General features: G+C 42.8%; 1 protein-coding gene across 2 annotated transcripts in view; it reads right to left on the bottom strand.

The window, feature by feature from the left end:
• LOC126162239 (esterase FE4-like) overlaps positions 1-27,178 on the bottom strand; it is a 253,161-nt gene that overhangs the window by 13,983 nt on the left and 212,000 nt on the right. For both annotated transcript variants that reach the window (XM_049918612.1, XM_049918611.1), the window contains exons 5-8: positions 25,746-25,931; positions 21,005-21,204; positions 13,090-13,255; positions 2,091-2,272 (exon numbers count right to left, since the gene is read on the bottom strand). In XM_049918612.1, coding sequence (XP_049774569.1) covers positions 2,091-2,272; positions 13,090-13,255; positions 21,005-21,204; positions 25,746-25,931 — 734 coding nt within the window. The remainder of the gene's footprint in view (positions 1-2,090; positions 2,273-13,089; positions 13,256-21,004; positions 21,205-25,745; positions 25,932-27,178) is intronic.

Below are 27,178 nucleotides of genomic sequence, written 5' to 3'. Positions count from 1 at the left end.
AAAAATTGACACACATTGACATTTAAATAACTTGAAATTTAATAAATATTTCTACGGCTGGACCATAAACACGCTCTAACACACATTATTAAATACATAAATAAATTAAACAGACATATATCAAAGGAATAGCAAACAGAAGTAGGCCAGTAGTCTAATGTCCCTGTGCTTTCTAAAACAAAAAATAATGGACCAATTTCTTCATAAATAGCTTATATCGGATATAAACAAAGACATAGATGAATAAATATATTTATAGGTATGCTGCTACCGTTTTTTCGTGTAATTGTGGAGAACTTACGGCCTGACGCAATCATAGTAATCGGCCACTTTGAGCTCCAGTAACTCATGTACTATTGATGTTACATGCCTGTAATTAATACCAATTTAGGTTTACACTAATAGCTTTCTAAAGACACGTCGATCGACGAAATCCGATGAAATCTTTAGATTTTGGAAATTCGTTGCTGCGTACTACTTGTATAAGTGTCAGTCAGATAATAAACTTTAAACAAACAATGATAGTGAAAAACTGATTACACCATCAGAATCGTCGTGCAAATAATGGTAATGTACATGTTTCTTTTTGATGTATCATCATTCATCTGGCTATTATTAATTTCTATATGAACTGCAGAATGTCTGTCATTACGGTTTCACAAAGTCCGCCATCTTTGGCACTACCGGCAAATCTCCTCCATCGTCACAAAGCACAGCCCTCATCACACCGTCAGCATCGAATTCCCAGCCACGCACCCCCTGGATCCCGGTTAACGCTCGGCACCACGTGGCTGCCGCCGAACTGCGACCCGCCGAAAGGCCCCACCGCAGACACGCCAACTCCAAACTTTGAATATTTTCAGGGCCCCACGACTCGCCCGTTACAAGTTGGATAGTCTCAAGGTCGAAAATACAGTGGGTGATCGAACCATGTTTGTTGGAAGTTTGTATTGGAAAACACCAAACGTTTATTACCACTTGGTCCTTAATGATCGCATCCCACTTTTGTACTCTTGTTTGATATAGTAGTTCCTTACATTGTTGTTTAATTTATCCCTCTTTGTCGTTCTGTTTCCCCTACGAATTTCTGGTAGTATTTTCTCGCCTGACTTGCTCTGCGTCTGAAGCACTGTAGGGTGGGACCCATGGGAATTTCAAACCATTTTGACATTATAACAAATGTTGTGATCGCCTTGTTTTGCCCCATCTGCAACGCTCGCACCAATTCGTCTACTTTGGCGTCAACATCTAGTTCTCTTCCTTGCAGAGGATGTATCTTGAATTCTGCGTTTGAAAGTTCCCAATTCGCTTTACGTGAATTATATAGACGCTCGGGGTGGATGTTAGCGTCTAAGTCTCTATCTCCGTCTGTAATCGTGAAGAAAATGAGATTATGGTCACTTGTAAGTCCATCATAGATTTTCCTGTCACTATCTGCGTCTGTACTTGTGAAGAAAATGAGATTGTGGTCCCTTGTAAGTCCATCACAAACTTTCCTGTTTGCAATGTGGTCACTGACTTTCGAGTTTACGACGGTGTTACCTAGGGATGGTTGAAGTCAGAAATATATTGTTAGCAGAATACAGCAGGCTAAAATTGCATATAATTTAAGGAAAAACTTACTACATCAAGGACAATAGGGAAACAAGGGAGAGGACGGCTAGAAGAGCTGGGGATTTAGTGCTACAGAAGGATGATGATCAGCTGGTGAGACATACTAATGAAGAGATGCTCAGGAGAGTGCAGGAAACCAGACATCTGTGGAGGCACATCCAAACAAGAAGAGACAAACACGTAGAACACATTTTAACACATAGCAATATTATTGGAACAATGGCATAAGGAACTACTGAGACAAGCGCCTGGAACGACCAAGAATGTCATATATGAATCCGATTATGAATTATGTTGGTTGCTCTACGTGCATAGAATAAAGAAGAAAGCAGGCACAAGAGGGGAATGAGGTACTGCTGCAAATCAACCTCATGGTTGAACACTAGAGACTCAATGTAACATGAGGAGTCCAAGTATCTCTATAATTGTTTAACGGCAGTGATTTACACCTGTTGTCTTTATTTCTTCCTACTTACTAGAGCGGTGGTGTAGTTATCCGTCAGTGTGATGTCGCTGCCGTTGTAGTAGAACTCTTTGACGGAAGCAGCACCTTCGAGCCGTTCTTCCCTCGTCGGAAGTCGTAGATCGCACCCCACAATCTCGTCAAAGTTCTTGTTCAAGTTGCTTATTTGTGATCCAGTGGATAATATACCACCCCCTGTCATAAAAGACACCGAATATTGTAGAATCCTGTCTCAACTCTGGTAATAAAGCAAACCACACTGAAACGAAGAAATCAGTTACAGAAATGAATTATCTGAAGAGATTTACAGAGACAGGTTGTGACTGGAAATGAATCCCATAAATTTTAAGCTTTATGCAGAAGCTAATTACGTATACAATTCCATTAAACTTTATCCTTACAAACTCAGTCGTTATATAGTAAGAAAATCACACAAACAAAACGATTTAATTGTTAGTTTTATGCTGTTAAGATTCAAAAAATTGTGAGGTAGCTAAAATTTAAGCAGATGTCAGTTTTGTAACTTTTAAATGCCCGACTAAGCCTGTGGCGATATAGTTCTGTCAGTTAAGGCCAAAAAAGGTCGAATATGGGAAACAATTCATATAGTCGAAGATTTTTATAAAGTGCTAGGAAGGAGTGCCATGTGCAACGTACTAAATAAGCTGGCCGGTGGGGAGTGAGAGTGTGTGTACGTGTGTGTGTGTGTGTGTGTGTGTTTGCATTTTAAACTCTTCTTTGTAAGTTGCCTTGAATACCTTGAAAAAACCGCGCCCTCCAACGAAAAAATATCATAGTTCAAAATGGTTCAAATGGCTGTGAGCACTATGGGACTTAACTTCTGAGGTCATCAGTCCCCTAGAACTTAGACCTACTTAAACCTAACTAACCTAAGGACATCACACACATCCATGCCCGAGGCAGGATTCGAACCTGCGACCGTAGTGGTCGCGCGGTTCCAGACTGTAGCGCTTAGAACCGCTCGGCCACCCCGGTCGGCCAAATATCATAGTAAAAAAATTAAACAACATTGCATTTCCTACTGAAATGGCCCTATTCATTTTTGGTCTAGTAATAATTTCTTGTGCGAAGGGAGCGAGAGAATATTGAAAATTTCGTCGTTTCATATGCACTGTAGCTTTTTTGTTTTGTTTTAGGCCAGTGTGAAATAGTTTCCCACTTGATGCACCACTATGGTGCATTGTAAACCATTGTCGATTACTTCCTGTATTCCATGGATACATGTTTCTCTGACTTCCAATCTTGTTGATTGTTTTCTAGATAATACAGATAAATTGCCAAGGTTGCATTAGCTTGAGGGAACGTAAAGGGCTTTGCAGAAATGTTAAGAATATCGTTAGAAAAGTAGTACCGAACAAAATTATTAACGCATAACGGCGACGCTGGAATCTTAATGGCACATACACAAGTTGTCCCATTTATCTTGACCACAGCCAATAACTTTTTGTCCCGAAGCTAAACAAAGAATGTGTTATACAAATGTTGTTTAGTTACCAGAGTGACATTAACCAGCATCGCAGCCTTTTATGTAACTTTATTTGTTACGATGATATGAACGGCGACAAGTCTCTTTTTAAATAGAACTCATATTTTTTCGCTAGTCCACTTCCTGTGCTCAACACCTGTTCAAAATTGACTTCGATTCTCCTTTACTAACACATTCTCCTTTACTAACAAACAGTTCAACACATTCTCCTTTACTAACAAACAGTTCAGGTACTGGGCACGTAACTCGTCCGCTTTTTACAGGAGACAGTAAACAAACGGAATCGCAAGGAATATGCACACTGGTGATTCAGTCAACTATCTCCAGATGAAGGTGTGTATGAGCACAACATACACCAACTAAGAGAAGGTAGAAATGTTACTACCCGTGGGGAATGTGAGTTAGCAGAACAGTAACTGCAGTAATGTTTTCTTAGTTAAAGTTTGGGTATATGTATTACAGCAAAGTAGTACTTTTAAATGATATAATATATACTTTGTAAAAACCTTTGATAGGGTGCAGAGTTATGGAGTACCTCCAAAGATCATCAGTATCGTGAAGATGATGTACAGAGAATATACTTGCCAGGTGAAACATGGTGGAAATATCTCAGAACCATTCATTTTAAATTCTGGAGTAAGGCAGAATTGTTTGCTTTCACCACTGATATTGGATGGTGTCTTGAAGAGGGTAACCCGAGAGGAAAGGACAGGTATACAGTTTACTCTATGATCGCCTGGAGGACCTGGACTTTGCGAACGACATCTGCCTTCTGTCCCACAGTTTCAAGAATATGAGTGAGAAGCTCAAGGAATAGGAAACAGTAGCTCAGAGAGTTGGATTAAAAATAAACACGGCTTACGCCAAAGAGCTTAGGATGAACAGAAAGGATAATAACGAACTAGCCGTGAAAGAAGAGGAGATTGAGCAGGTGGAGAGCTTTTGTTATCTGGGAAGTATTGTTTCCAAACATGGAGGGGCGACGGAAGACTTCTAAAGTAGGATGAAAAAGGCAAAAGGGGCCTTTGCCCAGCTGCGACCAGTTTGGACATGTCGTGAAATATTGTTGAAGGTAAAGCTTAAAATCTTTGACTCAGATATGAAATCTGTTCTCTTTTACGTGTGTGAAACGTGGAAGGTGGCAGCACAAATTAAAAGAAGAGTACAAACCTTCATCAACAAATGTTTCAGGACGATGCTGGGAGTATGATGGACAAATGTTATCTCAAACAAGAAGTACGGCAAGGCACCCAACAACGGGAAGCCGAGATAACCGTAAAAGAAAGGAAGTGGAGATGGATTGGACACACCCTGAGAAGAGACCCGCAACATATTCCAAAGCAGGCTTTAGAATGGAACCCACAGGGAGCAAAGAGGAGGGGCAGACCGAGGTCGACCTGGCGCGGTCTGTTGAAGCTGAGGTGGCAGCCGTTGGCCACTCCTGGAGTAACATCAAGAAGATGGCAACGAACAGAGTCAGACGAAGAGCTCTAATATGTTCCCTATGCTTCACGTCGGAGTAAATGGAATTAAGTCTAGGCAAGTCAACTGCAGTAATGTTTTCTTATTTACATTTTGAGAATATGTATTACAGTAAAGTAGTACTTTTAAATGATATATCCAATAAAAAAAGTTCTTCATCATAATTACTTTCCCTTTATAACGGTTGAAGGCAGGCGAAATGCTACTCAGGCAGATCAACTCTACAGAGAACGACATCCTAATAAGAATCCACCTTCCCAACCGATGTTTTACCGTCTTGTGACACTTCGGTAAACCGGAAGCTTCAATCGGAGGCAACGTAATTGTCGTAGCACTCGCTCAGATGAAGACACAGAAGTAAATGTCCTCACTTCTGCTGCAAGGAATTCACATGTGAAGACACGACAGCTTAAACAGGAGCTACCTTCCCCACAAATGTCCTCAAAAATGGTTCAAATTGGCTCTGAGCACTATGGGACTCAACATCTGTGGTCATCAGTCCCCTAGAACTTAGAACTACTTAAACCTAACCAACCTAAGGACAGCACACACATCCATGCCCGAGGCAGGATTCGAACCTGCGACCGTAGCGGTCGCGCGGTTCCAGACTGAAGCGCCTAGAACCACTCGGCCACTACGGCCGGCACAAATGTTCTCAGTCCAATCTCTTTCTTACATGCTGCTTATTTTAACACAGGGAATGGCTACGTATGGGACTAGGAATAGAAGATCAAGAAAGATGCGCTCTGATAAGAAACGGTATAAGGCAGGCTTGATAATGGAAGCAAGACTGAAAAAAAAATCGAGACACGTTCATTGGATTTGTCGACGTGGGAAAAGCGCACTACAGTGTACAATGGTGAAAGGAATTCTAAATTCTTAGAAAAACAGGAGTAAGCGGTAAGGAAAGACGGGTAATACACAATGTGTACCAACCAAGAGGGAAAAATAAGAGTAGAAGATCAAGAACGAAGTGCTCGGTTTAAAAAGGGCGTAAAGCAAGGAATGCTGAAAATTAGATAGACAAATAAGATAAGAAATTTGGAGGCATGTACGATAATCGGAGAGGAGGGAAATGTGTGGAATATAGTGATAAGGAGCGACATAACGGCATACTTACTTATGACATCAGGGAAGAACATTCATGGCAATAGGGAGAGATGCAGAGGGCAAAAACTGTAGGGGAAGACAGAGGACCGGAATATATCTAACAAGTAACGACGGACGGTGAGTATTAAGTGCTGCTCTGAGATGAAGAAATCGGTGCAGGGTTGAGGTCGTCGCAGGTCACATTAGCCCCTCAGATGACTAACGAACCGCCGCCTCCCTCAACATAAAAAATATGCGTATCCACATGCGATTGCTATACGAGCATGTAACATTTTTGGATCTGTTGGGCAAAGTGCAGAGTGCTACCTGCAAAACTCACTGGTTCCAACATTTCAGTGTTCATGCGCAAGCACGATTAAGTGTTCACTTTAGTGAGCATTGTTTAGGTCGAGGAGCATCTCTTTATGACCAGTGCGTTTGCCTAATACAACGCTCTATTCAAAATATCATCTACTCGATCCCCTCTACAAGCTGTAGAAGTTTGTAATGGGAATTTCCGAACGCCCTGTATACATTACTGAAATTGACACCAGTAGTGATCTGATTTTATGAATATGTTTCCTGATGTTAAAGAGAGTCCTGCCACTCCTGAAACATTTGGACCGTTTTTAGTGTGAAGGTATCCGCATGTTGGCCGGCCCAAGTGGTCGTGCGGTTAAAGGCGCTGCAGTCTGGAACCGCAAGACCGCTACGGTCGCAGGTTCGAATCCTGCCTCGGGCATGGATGTTTGTGATGTCCTTAGGTTAGTTAGGTTTAACTAGTTCTAAGTTCTAGGGGACTAATGACCTGAGCAGTTGAGTCCCATAGTGCTCAGAGCCATTTGAACCATTTTTGTATCCGCATGTAATGAGGCACAGATCATGTCTCAACACCTGTTGTCAAATTATTCGTATAAGCCTGTAATTAAAGGAAATGTACGTACAAATATTGTTATTCATTATCAGAGCCTTATAGGGTGTCTCATGTGGAGAGATCATATACGACAAACTAAGAACTATATATTCCTTATCAAAGAGAATAATACTTTGTGTGTGTGATGTCTGACGTGCCTTCCACTAATCACTTTGCGGGGTCTTATGGAAATGGAAATGAGATTGTCCCCAAAACTAGTCAGTGAACTTCTGAAATTATCTGTTACATAATTACTATGGATAAAACGTTGTCTTTCACGGGGATAATTTTTATGAGTGTATTAGAGGAATATTAGAGGAAGGAGCGCTTCCGGCAGTTCGCTTAAGTGATCCTTCCTTAGCACAGTATTTGAGTGTGTACCAATGGATATGATTTTTTTTTGGTCATTACTGAACACTACGTCTATGTACAAATCCCCACTCGGAAATTCAGTGCTGGAATGCATTATCTGAACAATAGATACTGAAACCTTTAGTCAAAGTGCTTCTAACAAATCTGCTCACCTCGATTTGTACTTGAGGTCAGTTGCTGTTTCCGTTTTGCACAACTAGGTGACATATTACACACGTTTAAAGATGTATTATAAATTACGTTTCATTCTTTCATGTACTCAAATCGGTCAGGTGTATTAAGAAATACAATGACGCAAAAGAAATCGCAACACAGAAATGATGATTGTAGAGAAATGAAATTTTGAGAATACATTTGTGTAGGTAAAAGATTTAAATAATGAAGATTGCAAGATCATAGATTAATGAAGACGTGAGATAAGTGATTGAAAATGTGTAATGCTGGTATATTAACAGCCAATGTAGACGCCAGAATGTTAAATACAGCCATGGAAACATGAGTGCATCGTGTTGCACAGGTGTCGGATGTCAGTTTGTAGGATGCAGTTAAAAAGCCTGTTGCACTGGGTCGGTCAGTACTGGGACGCTTAATGCTGGTTGTCGATGACGCTGGAGTTGTCGTTCGATGGTGTCCCATTTGTACTTGACTAGAGACAGATCTCGAAATCGAGTAGGCCCAGGCAACATGTCGACACTCTGCAGAGTATGTTAGGTTACAACAGCAGTATATGGAAGAGCGTTATCCTGTTGGAAAGCACCCTGTGGAATGCTGTTCATTCATGGAAACACTACTGGTTAATCACTAGACTGACGAACAAATTTGAATTCAGGGTGCGTGGGATACCAGGAGATTGCTCCTGCTATCATGCGAAACAGGCCGTAACTTCAAGTGTAGGTACAGAGCTTCAAACATACAGACAGACTGGGTTGCACGACCTCATTTGGTTACATCCGTAACCGGCATCAGCTTTCGTGTCAAAACACAACAAACGTCCACCCTCCCATCCAAAGATCTCTCGTTTGACACCATCGAAGTCGCAACTGGTGGTGGTTTAGGTTCAGAGGAATACACGCTACATGGTGTCTGGCTCGGAGCCTTCAAAGTATCCGATTTGTAACAGTTCGTCTTGCCACTGTGGTGTCAGCTGCTGCTCAAATTGCTGCTGCAGATGCAGTACGATGAGCCAAAGCCACACACTGAACACGATGGTCTTCCCTCTCGGTAGTGCTACGAGGCCGCCAGGAGTCCAGTCTTCTAGAGACCGTACGTTCCCGTGACCACCGCTGCCAGCATTTGTGTGCACTGGTTACATTTATGTCAAGTCTTTCTGCAGTATCGCAGAAGGAGCATTCAGCTTCTCGTAGCCCTATTACACGACCTCTTTAAAACTCAGTGAGGTGCTGAAGGTATCTTCATCGTCTTAAAGGTATTCTTGACTAAAATCAAATTGTTGTTGCTGTTGTGGTCTTCAGTCCTGAGACTGGTTTGATACAGCTCTCCATTCTAATCTATCCTGTGCAAGCTCCTTCATCTCCCAGTACCTACTGCAACCTACATCCTTCAAAATCTGCTTGGTGTGTTCATCTCTTGGTCTCCCTCTAGGATTTTTACCTTCCACGCTGCCCTACAGTGCTAAATTTGTGATCCCCTGATGCCTCAGGACATGTCCTACCAACCGATCCCTTCTTCTAGTCAAGTTGTGCCACAAACTTCTCTTCTCCCCAATCCTATTCAATACCTCCTCATTAGTTACGTGGTCTACCCACCTAATCTTCAACAATTTTCTGTAGCACCACATTTCGAAAGCTTCTATTCTCTTCTTGTCCAAACTATTTATTGTCCATGTTTCACTTCCATACATGGCTACACTCCATACAAATACTTTCATGAACAACTTCCTGACATTTAAATCTATACTCGATGTTAACAAATTTCTCTTCTTCAGAAACGCTTTCCTTGCCATTGCCAGTCTACATTTTATATCCTCTCTACTTCGACCATCATCAGTTATTTTGCTCCCCAAATAGCAAAACTCCTTTACTACTTTACTACTTTCAGTGTCTCATTTCCTAATCTAATTTCCTCAGCATCACCCGACTTCATTCGACTACATTCCATTATCCTCGTTTTGCTTTTGTTGATGTTCATCTTTTACCCTCCTTTCAAGACACTGTCCATTCCTTTCTACTGCTCTTCCAAGTTCTTTGCTGTCTCTGGCAGAATTACAATGTCATCGGCGAACCTCAAAGTTTTTATTTCTTCTCCCTGGATTTGAATACCTACTCCAAATTTTTCTTTTGTTTCCTTTACTGCTTGCTCAATATACGGATTGAATAACATCGGGGAGAGGCTACAACCCTGTCTCACTCCCTTCCCAACCACTGCTTCCCTTTCATGTCCCTCGACTCTTATAACTGCCATCTGGTTTCTGTACAAATTATAAATAGCCTTTCGCTCCCTGTATTTTACCTCTGCCACCTTTAGAATTTGAAAGAGAGTATTCCAGTCAACATTGTCAAAAGCTTTCTCTAAGTCTACAAATGCTAGAAACGTAGATTTGCCTTTCCTTAATCTTTCTTCTAAGATAGTCGTAGGGTCAGTATTGCCTCACATGTGCTCTATCAAACTCTTCACGCAGTATCGTATCTCCCATTTCATCTTCATCTACATCCTCAACCATTTCCATAATATTGTCCTCAAGTACATCGCCCTTGTATAGACCCTCTATATACTCCTTCCGCCTTTCTGCTTTCCCCTCTTTGCTTAGAACTGGGTTTCCATCTGAGCTCTTGATATTCATACAAGTGGCTCTCTTTTCTCCAAAGGTCTCTTTAATTTTCCTGTAGGCTGTATCTATCTTACCCCTAGTGAGATAAGCCTCTACATCCTTACATTTGTCCTCTAGCCATGCCTGCTTAGCCATTTTGCACTTCCTGTCGATCTCATTTTTGAGACGTTTGTATTCCTTTTTGCATGCTTCATTTACTGCATTTTTATATTTTCTCCTTTCATCAATTAAATTCAATATTTCTTCTGTTACCCAAGGATTTCTACTAGCCCTCGACTTTTTACCTACTTGTTCCTCTGTTGCCTTCACTACTTCATCCCTCAGAACTACCCATTCTTCTTCCACTGTATTTCTTCTCCATTCCTGTCAATTGTTCCCTTATGCTCTCCCTGAAACTCTGTACAACCTCTGGTTTAGTCAGTTTATCCAGGTCCCATCTGCTTAAATTCCCACCTTTTTGCAATTTCTTCAGCTTATTTTACAGTTCATAACCAATAGATTATGGTCAGAGTCCACATCTGCCCCTGGAAATGTCTTACAATTTAAAACCTGGTTCCTAAATCTCTGTCTTACCATTATATAGTCTATCTGATACCTTTTACCACATCCAATCTCAAAGGGAGCCCTCATGACCGTTAGTGTATCTAAAGCAAACCTGATCTGCATCTTCATAATGGAGCTAAGGACACCACTCTTATGCCACTGGACTGAACATTGAATAGACAACTTTTAGATATACACTACTGGCCATTAAAATAACTACACCAAGCAGATGATAACGGGGGTCTTCATTGGACAAGTATATTATACTAGAACTGACGTGTGATTACATTTTCACGCAATGTGGGTGCATAGATCCTGAGAAATCAGTACCCAGAACAACCACCTCTGGCCGTAATAAAGGCCTTGATACGTCTGGGCATTCAGTCAAACAGAGCTTGGATGGCGTGTACAGGTACAGCTGCCCATGCAGCTTCAACACGATACCACAGTTCATCAAGAGTAGTGACTGGCGTATTGTGACGAGCCAGTTGCTCGGCCACCATTGACCAGACGTTTTCAATTGGTGAGAGATCTGGAGAACGTGCTGGCCAGAGCAGCAGTCGAACATTTTCTGTATCCAGAAAGGCCCGTACAGGACCTGCAACATGCGGTCGTGCATTATCCTGCTGAAATGTAGGGTTTCGCAGGTATCGAATGAAGGATAGAGCCATGGGTCGTAACACATCTGAGATGTAACGTCCACTATTCAAAGTGCCGTCAATGCGAACAAGAGGTGACCGAGACGTGTAACCAATGGCACCCCATACCATCACGCCGGGTGATACGCCAGTATGACGATGACGAGTACACGCTTCCAATATGCGTTCACAGCGATGTCACCAAACACCGCCGCGACCATCATGATGCTGTAAACAGAATCTGGATTCATCAGAATAAATGACATTTAGCCATTGGTGCACCCAGGTTCGTCGCTGAGTACCACATCGAAGGCGCTCCTGTCTGTGTTGCAGCGTCAAGGGTAACCGCAGCCATGGTTCAAACGCTTTAAACGGCTCTGAGCACTATGGGACTCAACTTCTGAGGTCCTCAGTCCCCTATAACTTAGAACTACTTAAACATAACTAACCTAAAGACATCACACACATCCATGACCGAGGCAGGATTCGAACCTGCGAATGTAGCGGTCGCGCGGTTCAAGACTGTAGCGCCTAGATCCGCTCGGCCACACCGGTCGGCGCACCCATGGTCTCCGATCTGATAGTTCATGCTGCTGCAAACGTCGTCGAACTGTTCGTGCAGATGATTGTTGTCTTGCAAACGACCCCATCTGTTAACTCAGGGATCGAGACGTGGCTGCACGATCCGTTACAGCCATGCGGATAAGATGCCTGTCATGTCGACCGCTAGTGATCCAGCACGGCGTTCCGTATCACCCTCCTGAACCAACCGATTCCATATTCTGCTAACAGTCATTGGATCTCGACCAACGCGAGCAGCAATGTCGCGATACGATAAACCACAATCGCGATAGGCTTCAATCCGACCTTTATCAAAGTCGGAAACGTGATAGTACGCATTTCTCCTCCTTACACGAGGCATCACAACAACGTTTCACCAGGCAACGCCGGTCAACTGCTGTTTGCGTATGAGAAATCGGTTGGAAACGTTCCTCATGTCAGCCCGCTGTAGGTGTCGCCACAGGCGCCAACCTTGTGTGAATGGTCTGAAAAGCTAATCATTTGCATATCACTGCATCTTCTTCCTGTCGGTTAAATTTCGCGTCTATAGCACGTCATCTTCGCGGTGTACCAATTTTAATGGCCAGTAGTGTAGAAAGAAGCCTACCAACTTTCGTTTATGTCATACAATTTCTTCTTAGCGTTGCGATTTTATTTCGTCAGTGTGCTTCTACCTGAATAAAGTTTTTCGAAAGCTGGTTAGCTAAATGTCTGCTGGGCAGGGGAACAGTCAATGCTTTATCAGTGAATGAAATAGGAGAAATTTTCTAAAGACAATATGAAATCGGTTGTGAATCGTTCTCTGGAAAGTGGAGTAGTTGTAAACTCTTCATAGGAGTTATTTCATGAAGGATAAGAGTAATTGCCGTTTGCAGGATAGAAAAGTTACGGATTTTTCAGATATTTCATATAATTCAGATCGGTTTTGGAGGCCTATGCTTAACATTACGACATTACTTAAAAGAACGGTACAAAAGTACTAAGTATTCTAAGCACGTGCCTTTATCTGTTTACCCAATAATTGGTTTTAAATACTTTTGACTACGATATCTGACAAGCAGAAGAATTTTAAAAAGTGAAAATATATTACGTAAAATTCACGAGGAAATGTTATCTTACTCTGTGTTTGCTTCAGTTGTTCGAGGTCATTATTACCAGCCATGAAAGGAACCAGATTGTAGCGGCCTTCAGCGACAAGCGTCCACGGCAATTCCGCCAAAAAGGCACCGTCGTGTTGCGGTTCGACGGTCGGTGACCAGACACAGGTGAACAAACTGAGCTTATCCTGCCACAGTAAAATCATGTTTTCTAACTCTTTGTTAAATATTAGTCACAAATGGCATATTTTACGAACAATAGAGATATGTAAACATAAAACTACGCCGAATTCTACTTTATTTGTATTTAATTGCACTTCGTAAGGTTATACTGCTGTTATGACTATATTTTATATTACATATTACGTTAATTGTACAAATTACCAGAATAGAAAAATGAGTCATTATATTCCTTAATTAGTACGGCAAAAGGCAAACAGTCGAAGCACGATGGGAATTAACAGATAATACTGACACATCAACCATGCTATGTCTTGATACACATTACTTTATACCTTTATTCTTTCTGAAACCTTGTCTGTAGATGCTCCAAAATACATCTTTAAAAAAAGTCAAACAAATGATTACAATTTCAGGAAACTTTAGTGATTTGTTTAAGGGAAAGAACTACATAAATTGAGCAAGTCAATAACGCATTGGTCCGCTTCTGGCCTCTACGCAAGCAGTTATTCGGCTTGGCATTGACTAATAGAGTTATTGGATGCCCTCCTGAGGTATATCGTGCCTAACTCTATCCAACTGTCTCATTAGATCATCGGATTCCCGAGATGGTTGGAATGTCGTGCCCATAATGATCGAAATCATCTCAATTAGGGAGAGATTCAGGGACTTTGCTGGAAAAGATAGGATTTGGCAAGCACGAAGAGAAGCAGTAGAAACTCTCGCCGTGTGCGGGATGGCATTATCTTGCTGAAATGTAAGTCCAGGTTGGCTTGCCGTGAAGGGCAAGGGAACGGAGCGTAGAGTATCAGCGACATACCGCTGTGCTACAAGGATGCCGCGGATAGCAGCCAAAAGGGTCCTGATATGTAAGGACACTGCACCCCAGACCATCAGTGCTGACTGTCGGTCCGTATGACGGGCGACAGTCAGGTTGGTACCGCACCGCTGACCTTGACGTCTCCAGGCAAATCTTAGCCACTCGTCGAGGCACTGTTCGAAGCCCGACTCATTACTGACGGCAATTCAATTCCAGCCAACGAGATTCCAGGCCGAAGACGTGTCTGGAGAAGCCCCTGATAGTAATCATTTGTTGGTCTGTACATGTACATCACATCTGTGCGTTTTCATCCCATTCAGACAGTTCCTACCTGGCGCGTCGTTTTTCTTATTTTTTTCTTGTTTCGAGGGTGTAGTTGACAGATATAACATCAGAGAAAGTACAGTAGTTTAGTTTGGCAGGCTGGGTGAATGTGCCGTACATACACTACTGGCCATTAAAATCGCTACACCTAGAAGAAATGCATATGATAAACGGGTATTCATTGGACAAATATATTATACTAGAACTGACATGTGATTACATTTTCACGCAATTTGGGTGGATAGATCCTGAGAAATCAGTACCCAGAACAACAACCTCTGGCAGTAATAACGGCCTTGATACGCCTGGGCATTGAGGCAAACAGAGCTTGGATGGCGTGTACAGGTACAGTTGCCCATGCAGCTTCGATACGATACCACAGTTCATCAATACTGACTGGCGTATTGTGACGAGCCAGTTGCTCGGCCACCATCGACCAGACGTTTTCAATTGGTGAGAGATCTGGAGAACGTGCTGGCCAGAGCAGCAGCCGAACATTTTCTGTATCCAGAATGGCCCGTAAAGGACGTGCATTATCCTGCTGAAATGTAGGGTTCGCAGGGATCGAATGAAGGGTAGAGCCACGGGTCGTAACATATCTGAAATGTAACGTCCACTGTTCGAAGTGGTGTCAATGCGAACAACAGGTGACCGAGACGTGTAACCAATGGCACCCCTTACCATCACGCCGGGTGATACGCCAGTATGGCGATACGAATACACGCTTCCAATGTGCGTTCACCGCGATGTCGCCAAACACGGATGGGACCATCATGATGCTGTAAACAGAACCTGGATTCATCAGAAAAAATGGCGTTTTGCCATTCGTGCTCCCAGGTTCGTCGTTGAGTACACCATAGCAGGCTCTCCTGTCTCTGATGCAGCGTCATGGGTAACCGCAGCCACGGTCTCAGAGCTGATAGTTCATGTTGCTGCAAACGTCGTCGAACTGTTCGTGCAGATGGTTGTTGTCTTGCAAACGTCCCCATCTGTTGACTCAGGGATCGAGACGTGGCTGCACGATCCTTTACAGCCATGCGGATAAGATGCATGTCATCTCGACTGCTAGTGATACGAGGCCGTTGGGATCCAGCACGGCGTTCTGAATTACCCTGCTGAACCCACCGATTCCATATTCTACTAACAGTCATTTGATCTCGACCAACGCGAGCAGCAATGTCGCGATACGATAAACCGCAATCGCGATAGGCTACAATCCGACCTTTATCAAAGTCGGAAACGTGATGGTACTCATTTCTCCTCCTTAAACGAGGCATCACAACAACGTTTCAGCAGGCAACGCCGGTCAAGTGCTGTTTGTGTATGAAAATCGGTTGGAAACGTTCCTCATGTGAGCACGTTGTAGGTGTCGCCACCGGCGCCAACCTTGTGTGAATGCTCTGGAAAGGTAATCATTTGCATATCACAGCATCTGCTTCCTGTCTGTTAAATTTCGCGTCTGTAGCAGATCTTCGTGGTGTAGCAATTTTAATGGCCAGTAGTGCACATGCTACCTGAGCGGCTAATGATCCGCACGTGGTCACGTTGCACAGAAGTGTTTACGGCTAGTGTGTAGCTCGACGCAAGGCACGTGCCGTCGGTTTCTCCGGCGAGCACCAAAGGGTGCTCAGGCTCACAAGGTAGTGGTCCAATCCACCCTGAATTTTGTTATGCGGGAAGATTACAACAAAAGGAATGATTTGCCAAATTTTAGCTGCTCACACGCATATCAAGTACTTTTTTTTAATTGTTAAATTTACTCGTTTCCGTTGCTCGAACTACCGCTTATGACAACCGTTTGTACAGTCGTTCCTGCTGACAAGAGAACGTTTCGCCACGTGGTGCGAACATTCGGAGTGACACATGCGATTCTGAAGTACATAAACTATACAAAGAATATCACATCATTAATTTTTCGAATAAAATGCAGTTCATATCGACATCCAAACTGCTCCAGAGGTAATTCGTAGAAAGGTGAATAATACAGCAAAATAAATCAAGCGATTGTTCGATGTTACATTAGAGACGACTTCCATCAATCGTACCTTTAATTTGTTGAAATGAAGTGTTTCGTACAGATGCATTATTTTATGGCAGTTCCTGTAGCACAGCTCTTATGATAATTTTTCAATATTATGTATTTTACTAATAACGTAACAGTTCCTTGTTTATTCCCCATAGTCGTCACAAAAAAGAAATGTGTTATTTGAATGACGAAATCAAACATTTTCCTTACACGAGGCACACCCAAAGAAATCAAAATTAATGCCTTCAGGCACTTCACAGTACAGTAATTACTGGTTTTATTTAGACAATTGTGTAAGAGTAAGAAATGGTCCTGGCTGTTGCTCTGTTTATTGTGCTGCATACCGAGCGTACTGAAAGCACTTAGTAAAACGAGTCTATGGGCAGTGATAATGCACAAATGAATGAGAACTTTTAACATTGCAGCGCGTCAGCAATCGCGAATAATTTAACGATAATAAAGAATCCGCCTCGGTTGCAAATAGAAACCGGATGTTGACCAAGGTTATAACCACGCTTTCTTCGGAACGGAATAAAACTACAAACTGCCTAAAGAGGCATGGTCCAACATTAATACAGAACGCCCAAAATTTAATGCTAGTCTTTTGCACTTTTGGGCGTTCTGTATTAATGTTGGACCATGCCTCTTTAGGCAGTTTGTAGTTTTAGGTTGTTCCGAAGAAGGTGTGGTTATCCGCGCCGAAACCTAGGTCAACATCCGGTTTGTATTTGAATCGGAGGCGGATTCTTTATAATCATTACAATTGAATGAAATTTAAAAATACTGTTCTCCTGAGAAGGCTATCGGATATTATGTTGTCCGATAATCTTCTTAAAAAAGATTCCACAGTTTACAAAGTTCTGTATCGCGAGCCACATTTCTTGCCCTGTGTACAGTCTGAATCATATCACTGGGTTTTTCGCTGTTCTCCTCAAAGACAGAGATGTAGTTATGTCCAGGCCAAGAGTCCAACGAAGCCAATGAATAAATTTTGCAACTGGTTAGAAACCGTTTTGAACGAAATGTTAAAAAGTACTCTTTCCTATTTTTCTGATTTTGGTTGGTCGACCATGCGATTTTTGTCACTAGACAGTCTTTTTCTTAATTTTTGTTCCCAGTAGGCCTTGAGCTCTCAGAAGTCAGATACAAAGCTGCAGACGCAGTAGCCCACTGATCACAGGCATTGTTGTATATGAATGTGTTGTAGCATTAAGAGTTTGCGCAACAGCTTCTGTCTTTTTCGCCTTCAAATGAATAAAGTGCGGTTTGCTCACACTTCTTCCGCGAAACTTGACCGATTGATGCCAGACAGAGCAAGTGTAGGGATAACAACAAGCTTAGTCTTCACGCCAACTGCGAATTAAGCATCTCCTCTACGTCTTACTCAAGCGATTTACTGTGGTGTATGATTTCTTGCATCTGTTTAATTAGGCCGAAGAAACCTTGAAATCAACACATTCATCTCAACTGCGATTCGAAGAGTCCATTCAAGTAGATCTTCATTGGTAACGGTGAACTGTCTCTTAAGAGCAGTGCTACAGGGTTCGGATCTCAAGAAGGCTCCTCTAAGGAACAGCTGTTTATGTAATTTATTGAAGTTTAGGTGTTGAAGGTGGTTATTAATGAGGGGTGACGGGAATTTGTGACCACCTTATACGGTAAATCTTTCGGATAGTTATTCTTTCACACTTCTGCGAGTTTCATTTTGGCGCGTATTTATTACTTCGTGTAAGTCTTTCTTCCATTTATACAGTTCACGGTCATATTTTACGAAGGAAAAACAGGTTTGCACACTGCTGAACATTAAGCGCTAAACACAATGAATATTAAATCAGTTTTATCTCCACCGTTAACATTTAAACTACCGCAAAAGCAACTGGTAGCTATTAAAGATATTACATGAGATGCAAATTTGACTGGACACTAACTGTGGACACATGTTTCAGAGAAACTGTCCACGAAAACTGAGACACGCTTTACGAACTGCAATCGCGCCGAGTCGTGTTATGCGTTTACCGACGCGTCGTCAGCCGATCATATCCGCTTGTCAAGTTGTGCATGCACGATACAGCTGCATGACGAGCCATGACTCTGGCAATTTTAAACATTTTTAAAAAAATACTTGCAGTGCTTCTTGACAGTTAAAATTTTGAGAGAGTTTTTCTTTTGGTGTGTTCTTAGTGCACAAAAATTTTCAGGGCATGTTTCGACAGGTCGGGTTGGACAATTCCCTAATCAGCTTTCAAGCCACTCATACGTACTCGTAACTTCTACGCTCTCGCGAGCAATACATCACACAGAATACTCAGCTCGCGAGCATGTTGCTCGCAAGTGTATACTCACCTTAACGCGACTACTTGTCTGGACAAACGACTGCACTGGCAAAAGATTATGAAAGCCGCGGAAGGAGGAATTTTAGAGACCGGTTTTAAAATAGTTGAATTACTGCTTAATCAACAAACAAAAACGTTTTTCGAACGGTTACCTTTCTTCGCAACTAAACCTCTCGTAGTCCATTAAATTAACGTTATTACCACCTGAAAGCCCCAGCGCATGATTTTTTCCTTCCTTCTGAGATTCGTGTTTCATTATTCCGCTACTGTAGCTTTGCACTGTTTTCAGATTTGTTGGACGCAGTCGATATTAAGTCTCTCGTCCCGTGCTGGGGCGTGACGCAGCACTTCGATGAAGGCTGTAGCCATCTAGTGCCACTAGCAACACGTGAGAATTACAAATTACGATGCACATGTTCTGGTAGGTTCGTAACACTTGAGGGCTTATGCCAGACAGTTCTCCAATCTTTGAGCGTAAGACGAATGCGGGTACTGGTCACACGGCTGTTCTCTGACGTATTGCAAAAGGTGAAAGGTGTTGCCCATTGTCGAGACGGGTTGTGAGCCAAAAGTGGACGGACTAGCACAGAGGGTGAGTATGCTATTCAGTAAGAATTATAATATTAGATGGGTGAGAACGAAAATACACTCCTGGAAATTGAAATAAGAACACCGTGAATTCATTGTCCCAGGAAGGGGAAACTTTATTGACACATTCCTGGGGTCAGATACATCACATGATCACACTGACAGAACCACAGGCACATAGACACAGGCAACAGAGCATGCACAATGTCCGCACTAGTACAGTGTATATCCACCTTTCGCAGCAATGCAGGCTGCTATTCTCCCATGGAGACGATCGTAGAGATGCTGGATGTAGTCCTGTGGAACGGCTTGCCATGCCATTTCCACCTGGCGCCTCAGTTGGACCAGCGTTCGTGCTGGACGTGCAGACCGCGTGAGACGACGCTTCATCCAGTCCCAAACATGCTCAATGGGGGACAGATCCGGAGATCTTTCTGGCCAGGGTAGTTGACTTACACCTTCTAGAGCACGTTGGATGGCACAGGATACATGCGGACGTGCATTGTCCTGTTGGAACAGCAAGTTCCCTTGCCGGTCTAGGAATGGTAGAACGATGGGTTCGATGACGGTTTGGATGTACCGTGCACTATTCAGTGTCCCCTCGACGATCACCAGTGGTGTACGGCCAGTGTAGGAGATCGCTTCCCACACCATGATGCCGGGTGTTGGCCCTGTGTGCCTTGGTCGTATGCAGTCCTGATTGTGGCGCTCACCTGCACGGCGCCAAACACGCATACGACCATCATTGGCACCAAGGCAGAAGCGACTCTCATCGCTGAAGACGACACGTCTCCATTCGTCCCTCCATTCACGCCTGTCGCGACACCACTGGAGGCGGGCTGCACGATGTTGGGGCGTGAGCGGAAGACGGCCTAACGGTGTGCGGGACCGTAGCCCAGCTTCATGGAGACGGTTGCGAATGGTCCTCGCCGATACCCCAGGAGCAACAGTGTCCCTAATTTGCTGGGAAGTGGCGGTGCGGTCCCCTACGGCACTGCGTAGGATCCTACGGTCTTGGCGTGCATCCGTGCGTCGCTGCGGTCCGGTCCCAGGTCGACGGGCACGTGCACCTTCCGCCGACCACTGGCGACAACATCGATGTACTGTGGAGACCTCACGCCCCACGTGTTGAGCAATTCGGTGGTACGTCCACCCGGCCTCCCGCATGCCCACTATACGCCCTCGCTCAAAGTCCGTCAACTGCACATACGGTTCACGTCCACGCTGTCGCCGCATGCTACCAGTGTTAAAGACTGCGATGGAGCTCCGTATGCCACGGCAAACTGGCTGACACTGACGGCGGCGGTGCACAAATGCTGCGCAGCTAGCGCCATTCGACGGCCAACACCGCGGTTCCTGGTGTGTCCGCTGTGCCGTGCGTGTGATCATTGCTTGTACAGCCCTCCCGCAGTGTCCGGAGCAAGTATGGTGGGTCTGACACACCGGTGTCAATGTGTTCTTTTTTCCATTTCCAGGAGTGTATAAATGACTACATCAGTTTCTCTTGATTATAAAAGTACAACTACTTTTGCTAGACTGCTTTATCACGCTTCCTCTTGTAATTGCTTCAACTGATATTTATAAATGACTACATCAGTTTCTCTTGATTATAAAAGTACAACTACTTTTGTTAGACTGCAAAACGTAATTAAAAGATGATACATACCTCTTCCGATAGAGCAGAATTTTGGTCTGTCCCTAATATAGTCACATTTGCACTCTTGAAAAAATTGAGAAGATCAGTAGAACTTTTTCCAGTATAGCCCAGATGTTTGGCATACCGCACTGCTCTGTCTGAAGCGTTTTTCGTGAATGCCCAAGGGTTTAATGCTGATCCACTCATCGCTATGGCGCTCTTAAACAGACCTGATGAAGAACGAAAGTTTACAATTCATAAAAGTAAGCAGACACACTTTAGGGTGTTAATTGTGTTTTCTCTGTGTCCAACAACCTTTCTGCAAACATCATAAAATATACTACCTAACGTTTTCTGCGCTGTCGTAACTCCTACATGAAGTGGACTATGACTTTCAGTATAGACTGCCCGTTCTGCTTGTGCCATGCGTACTTGCAGGTGCTAACCAACCTAAAAACATACTACTTGTAATAGTGTAATTATTAGTTTGCAAATTAAGTAAATACTGATGTAGCCCGCCCGGTTAAACGTGCGGTCTAACGCACGGTTTTCCGGATTGGGAAGGAGCGCCTGGTCCCCGGCACGAAACCGCCCGGCGAACTTGTGTCGAGGTACGGTGAGACGGCCAGTCTGTTGATGGTTTTTAGGCGGTTTTCCATCTGCCTCGGCGAATGCGGGCTGGTTTCCCTTATTCCGCGTCAGCTACACTATGTCGGCGATTGCTGTGCAAACAAGTTCTCCACGTACACGTACACCACCATTATTCTACCACGCAAACATAGGTGTTATACCCCAGATCACGTAAGAAACAGATTGACCGCCCTTACAGTGGAACAGGCAACCGTAAAAATAGTTTTCCCGTCGGTCAACAGATGTCGCAGGCGACGCTACAATGCTAACTGACCTGTCCATGTCGCGGAATTGGCAACGCTGTATCTTCGGTGACGTGAATGACGCTGATTTGTGTTCGGCTAGAGCGCTGCGCGCGAATTGCATTCGTCACACAGCTGACAGTAGACAATGATCGGCTATGGTTTTACCCGAGTTTTCAATCGAAGAATGTAGATTAGCTCCTGTAATTCTACAAACCAAGTTTATTTCTACTGTAGGGATACTTCTCACAATCATATGCGAAATGAAATAAATGGAAAGTAACACACAAATATATCTCGTGAGTTACTGTTTAAATGCAGACTGTATTGCAGTCGCATAGGTTTTACACTCGCCTTCCATGCCGTCTATTTCCTCTTTGTTATACAGCTCTTCTGATACGGATTATGGTGATAAAAAAGATCTCCACGTGCAGGTTAACACTAGAAAATTTTCAAAATATTCTCAACGTCTTTGAAATATAATCCGTTAATTTATTGACAAATATTGCACTGAGCAGTGGGTTTCGCGTCCTGACATTACCGACATAATTATTTTCCTACGCCACTTTGTTTCCTTTGTCAAACCCAGCGGGCAAAATAATCTTATCTCAATATCAAAGATTTACATCGTAGCTGTAACTAGAAGTCTGCGCGGACTGGAAAAATGCCGCCGTCAGTATTTGCACCGCATCCACAAGATCATTATCCACATCTGCCAAGTTGCTTAACGGCATTCTGAGATATTAACGTTTTGTAAAGCAGTTTAATCCACCACTGCTCTGAAAAGAGACTTGTGCCTGGCCGGAATTTTTGTCTGCTGATGTCCGCACTCGGTTGTGATGCGAATTAAGGCTTGACATATTTCTGTGACAGTCATTTCAAATTTTAATTCTTTTACTTTGCATGTAACTTATCGTAAATGATATAAGAGTGGCACAAAACGATGAATTTTGGATTGTTGTTGGAAGGGGGCTGGAAACGCTGTAATATACAAATGAAAGCGTGTTTTTCGAACATATTTTGGCGGTGTCAGCTTTGAAGAGCCACAGACGGCAAACCATACTTATGTTAAAAATTTACTTTGTACAGTTTAAAGATAACCCGCAAATATTCGCAACAGACGTACGTTTTTATCTGCAACACAGTTACTACTAGGGATAGCTGCACTCGCGCAGACCTGTTACTATACGTAGTGTTGTTTTCGAGTGAAAGCTGCGTGAGGATTATTAGCGCAGAGATAAAAAAAAATTAAAATAGGCAGCGTCTATAGTTTGCATGCTATGCTCGTTCTCTTCTATTCTCTTCCCTTCATTCCAGTATAAACACTTGTTCACACGTATAATCGAATGGCAGTGAACATTGGCGAATTATCTATGAATACTCATTTGCAGCAGTGTAAACGAGGTTTTACACTCGTTCACTTCGTTAGCTCTAGTATATACCAGGATTTAGAGGGACCGATGACCTAGCAGTTAGATGATGGCTGTTATTCATTTATTTCAGTGTTGCGATTTCAGCTCTAGAGCCATTTTAAAGTACCAAGCGAAAGGTCTTGTAAGGTAATGCTTCTTAAATTGTTTACCGGTTTCAGTTTTCACATTGCACACAAAAATGCCTCTACAGCCAAAATTACGATAGTGAAGTGAATAAACAGTTTAAAAAAGTCCAAATCGCAGCAAAGATTTCATTTAAAAATTATATGATATGATTCTTGTACAGGAAGGACTGCCACGTTATATCAGAAAATAAACTCGACAAAATTTAGATAGGATCGAATGCTTAGGGCTCTTTATTAATTCTTACTCGTAACTACTTTATTGATTTATCTGAATTTAAAATCCACTCCACTTTCTTTATTTTTGACGGGAAATCTGAACATTTATAGTTCAGGATTTGTCCGTCTACTCCTTTCACAGTTGATATACTCGTAGGCCCTCGGCATGACGACTCGATCCACTACCACCGGTATGTCAGAAACAGCTGTACTTCACAGACGCCAAATAGTGGAAAGCTGCACGCGTTCGGCCGATGTTGCCACATATTTCACAGAACGGAGTGCCATCTATTACGCCTGGTGGCCGTTCCCTGACAAGGGTTGCCTGCTAGACCATGCGATCGGGCAATCTGTTTCTTATGTGATCTGCGGTTATACTCCCATGGTGTGAGACGTTCCCTGCGGGGGGCGAGGGGAGGGGTGAGGAGGGAGGGGGGGGGGGGGGTCCACCGGGGGCCGAACCGCACAATAACCCTGGGCTCGGTGTTGGGCGGCGGAGGGGTGAAGTCGACTGGGGTAGTCGTCGTGGGGTTGTGGACTACTGCGGCTGTGGCGGGGACGCAGCCTCTCCGCCGTTTCTAGGCTCCCAGTTAACATACAATACAATATAATACAAATGCTGATGTACCGTTGCCAGCACACAGCCTCCGGTCATCAGTAGGTATAACTGCACTTAACACTGTGTATATAACGCGATTTACATTTTTAAAGAACTCAGTAATGTTGTGAGATTTTAACACTGAAGCGAAGCGCGTATGTTTATGTCCCAGTTAGCACTTCAGACGGTCACTTAATTACGTAGATTCAAAGTCTATGAGGGGGGAGAAAGGAAAGGTGCTATTAATGTCAGCTGCATCGGGACTTAAAGCGGAATCAACAGCGACGCCTGGAAATGTGTACGGATGGGAATTCTAATCCGTGATCTCCTGCTTGCTAGGCAGTTTCGATAACCACTGCGCCATCCGGATACAGTGTTCATCGCAATGGCGCCAACTACTTCGGCACGCCTTCCGGCCGACTCACGTTGCAATTTGGTCAGTTTCCTCACATGAGGCTCAGTGCAATCCATTACACGGACCAGATACTCACAATACGCGGATAGTATACAAAGTTTCTTTCACTGACACATTTTCGAAATCAATAATTGACGTCCTTGCTACATGTTTCGATAGATGCTATATGGAACGAAGTAGTCCATTTTATTTCCGAAATCAACGCAGTGGTTTCAAAAATAAAAGCCCACCTTGCATTTTATATGTTTTTATGACAAGTAGATTACAGTCCGGTCATTGTTGCCTCCATTTTCCATTTTATATAAGTTTATGACGGATGCGTTACATACCCAGTTAGTTTTATACAATCTGACGATGCCCCAAAAAGGTCATTGATGTTAAATAATTTTGCAACCAAGACGGTTTCATTCTGAAATGGAAAGTTCTTATTTGTGCCCAAGAAGAAAATCTAGCTATATACTTTTCAAATGCGAATTATTCTAATAAACTCTGATATAATGGCACTTTCTGTGTAGAATCGTTTAATTTGGTCATCTTGCAGAAAACTTTGCGAGCAAAGAGTCGCGGCTTAGAATGCCACTGGAGCAAGAGAATTTTTTCACTTTGATATATATTACTGTTAAAGAGTATGACATGCTTTCTTAACATATATCGTTGAACGTATGCGAGATTTGAAAAGTATTTAATCGGCTTCAATTGACGCTGTTTGAATGTGACCACTCAGTAACGGCAGAAGACAAAAGTTTGCCAGGAAGTGCCACACAAACGCATCCATCACTTAATTCGACTGCTTTGTGCCAATTTTACGGATCAACTTTCCTGAAACATTACTCATTTTTGTTAATGTTGTTAGCATTAGCCATCAATCGTGTTTCTTATACTCTTGTGACGTTACTATATGGTGCGTACTTCCCCCATAAGGCAGTAAGGATCCCAAGTATTGAAACTATGGCGTCTATTCGCCTCTCTCTCTCTCTCTCTCAAACACACACACACACACACACACACACACACACACACACACACACAAGCAATGTCAACTGCAGGTTTTTTTTGTACAAACTACTTCTGGATGACCAATTAATTTAGTTTGAAAAATGTGGATCAATTACCTTTGCTCAATGGAGACAGAACGTGGTAATGAACGGATGCACCTCCGGCACTTTGACCTAAGATGGTTACTTTTTGTGGATCACCTCCAAACGCCTCTATGTTCCTCTGCACCCAGCGAAGTGCCTCTGTCTGGTCCTTAAGACCCATGTTCCCAGGGACCACTTCATCGCCGGTGCTTAGGAAACCTATGATGATTTATAGTTGTGACGTAAATAGCGGACTTTAATATATACTAAGAAAAATAACATAAAGACTTGTAACAACAATGTAAATTCTATAGTAAATGATCACATGTGGAAATTTAGAATTTATACAAAAACATCTCTAAGGAGTTTAAAGTGTATTATGTTAACGCATTTCAGATAGCGTCAGAGTCGAAATAAAACAAAACTAGGTATTTACAGTATACGCACGGAAACTATGTTTTTATCACTGTACAATCATTATAGTTCTTCAGAAGTTACAGAAGGAATTACATTTTAACAAGACGAGAGATCATATGTATTTAAGATATGCAAGAGCAAATCATTCAAACTCTGAATTGTAGAAGTAAAAACTGACATGCATTTCTCCAAGAAACTGATTATATACACACAGCTTTAGTAACTACAATGTACAGTAACTTTCCACTGGGTTGAATTTGTTACTCCCTATTATGTTACTTTCGTAATTTTCCCTTTTTTTGGAATTAAAGCTATTCTTTTCTTTCCATACGTAAAAGCGTCGTTTACAAGAAAAGGATTACGTATGTTTGCAGAAGGACTCAATTTTTATCACAAATTTTTTGACAATAATCTGACAGTATGGCACTGGAAATTAGAGTATTTAAGGGAATGATGCGACCTAGTAAACGTCAGAAGCTTGGTGGAGGCAGCTTCCGAACGGGAAGAAGGCTGATAGCCACAAACAGTGAGAATGTAGCCACGGGGCGGCTTCCTTTAAGAGCTGAAAACTGCGATATTTTCCACTGTTGTAAATAGGAACTGTTCCTATGGTAAGGCGGTTGGTCGAGTCTGCATCATCTACCAGTAAAGCACAACGTCACGTAATACTCGAATTTGGCTTAGGCCGCCCGCTGCTCGAATACGCAATTGACTGCATATTAACGAGAACTTGAACTGAAAACCTCACGTTACAGATTTTTTCAAACGCTTGAGTTCAGCATCATTTCCTCTGAGTTTAATTGCTGATTTTGGTAATGGAATCATTAGAAAATTAGTGAACTTTGCGAAGTTCCATTCGTTGGAATGGTTGGAATGGTATGAAATAATTCTCTCGCAAAATTCGCACACAAGCACCAATTACTGATTGTACAGAATAAGGATAACACCAACTCTTCCTTTGTGTGCTCATTGCCTCTACAGATTATTCAACGTGTTTTAAATCCGTCTGTCTAACTACAAGAAAGTGCGCATTTTTGTCACGAAACGTG

This window comes from Schistocerca cancellata, chromosome 2, assembly GCF_023864275.1.
Source record: "Schistocerca cancellata isolate TAMUIC-IGC-003103 chromosome 2, iqSchCanc2.1, whole genome shotgun sequence".
Taxonomy (NCBI): domain Eukaryota; kingdom Metazoa; phylum Arthropoda; class Insecta; order Orthoptera; family Acrididae; genus Schistocerca; species Schistocerca cancellata.
This window is presented reverse-complemented; position numbering and strand designations above follow the sequence as displayed.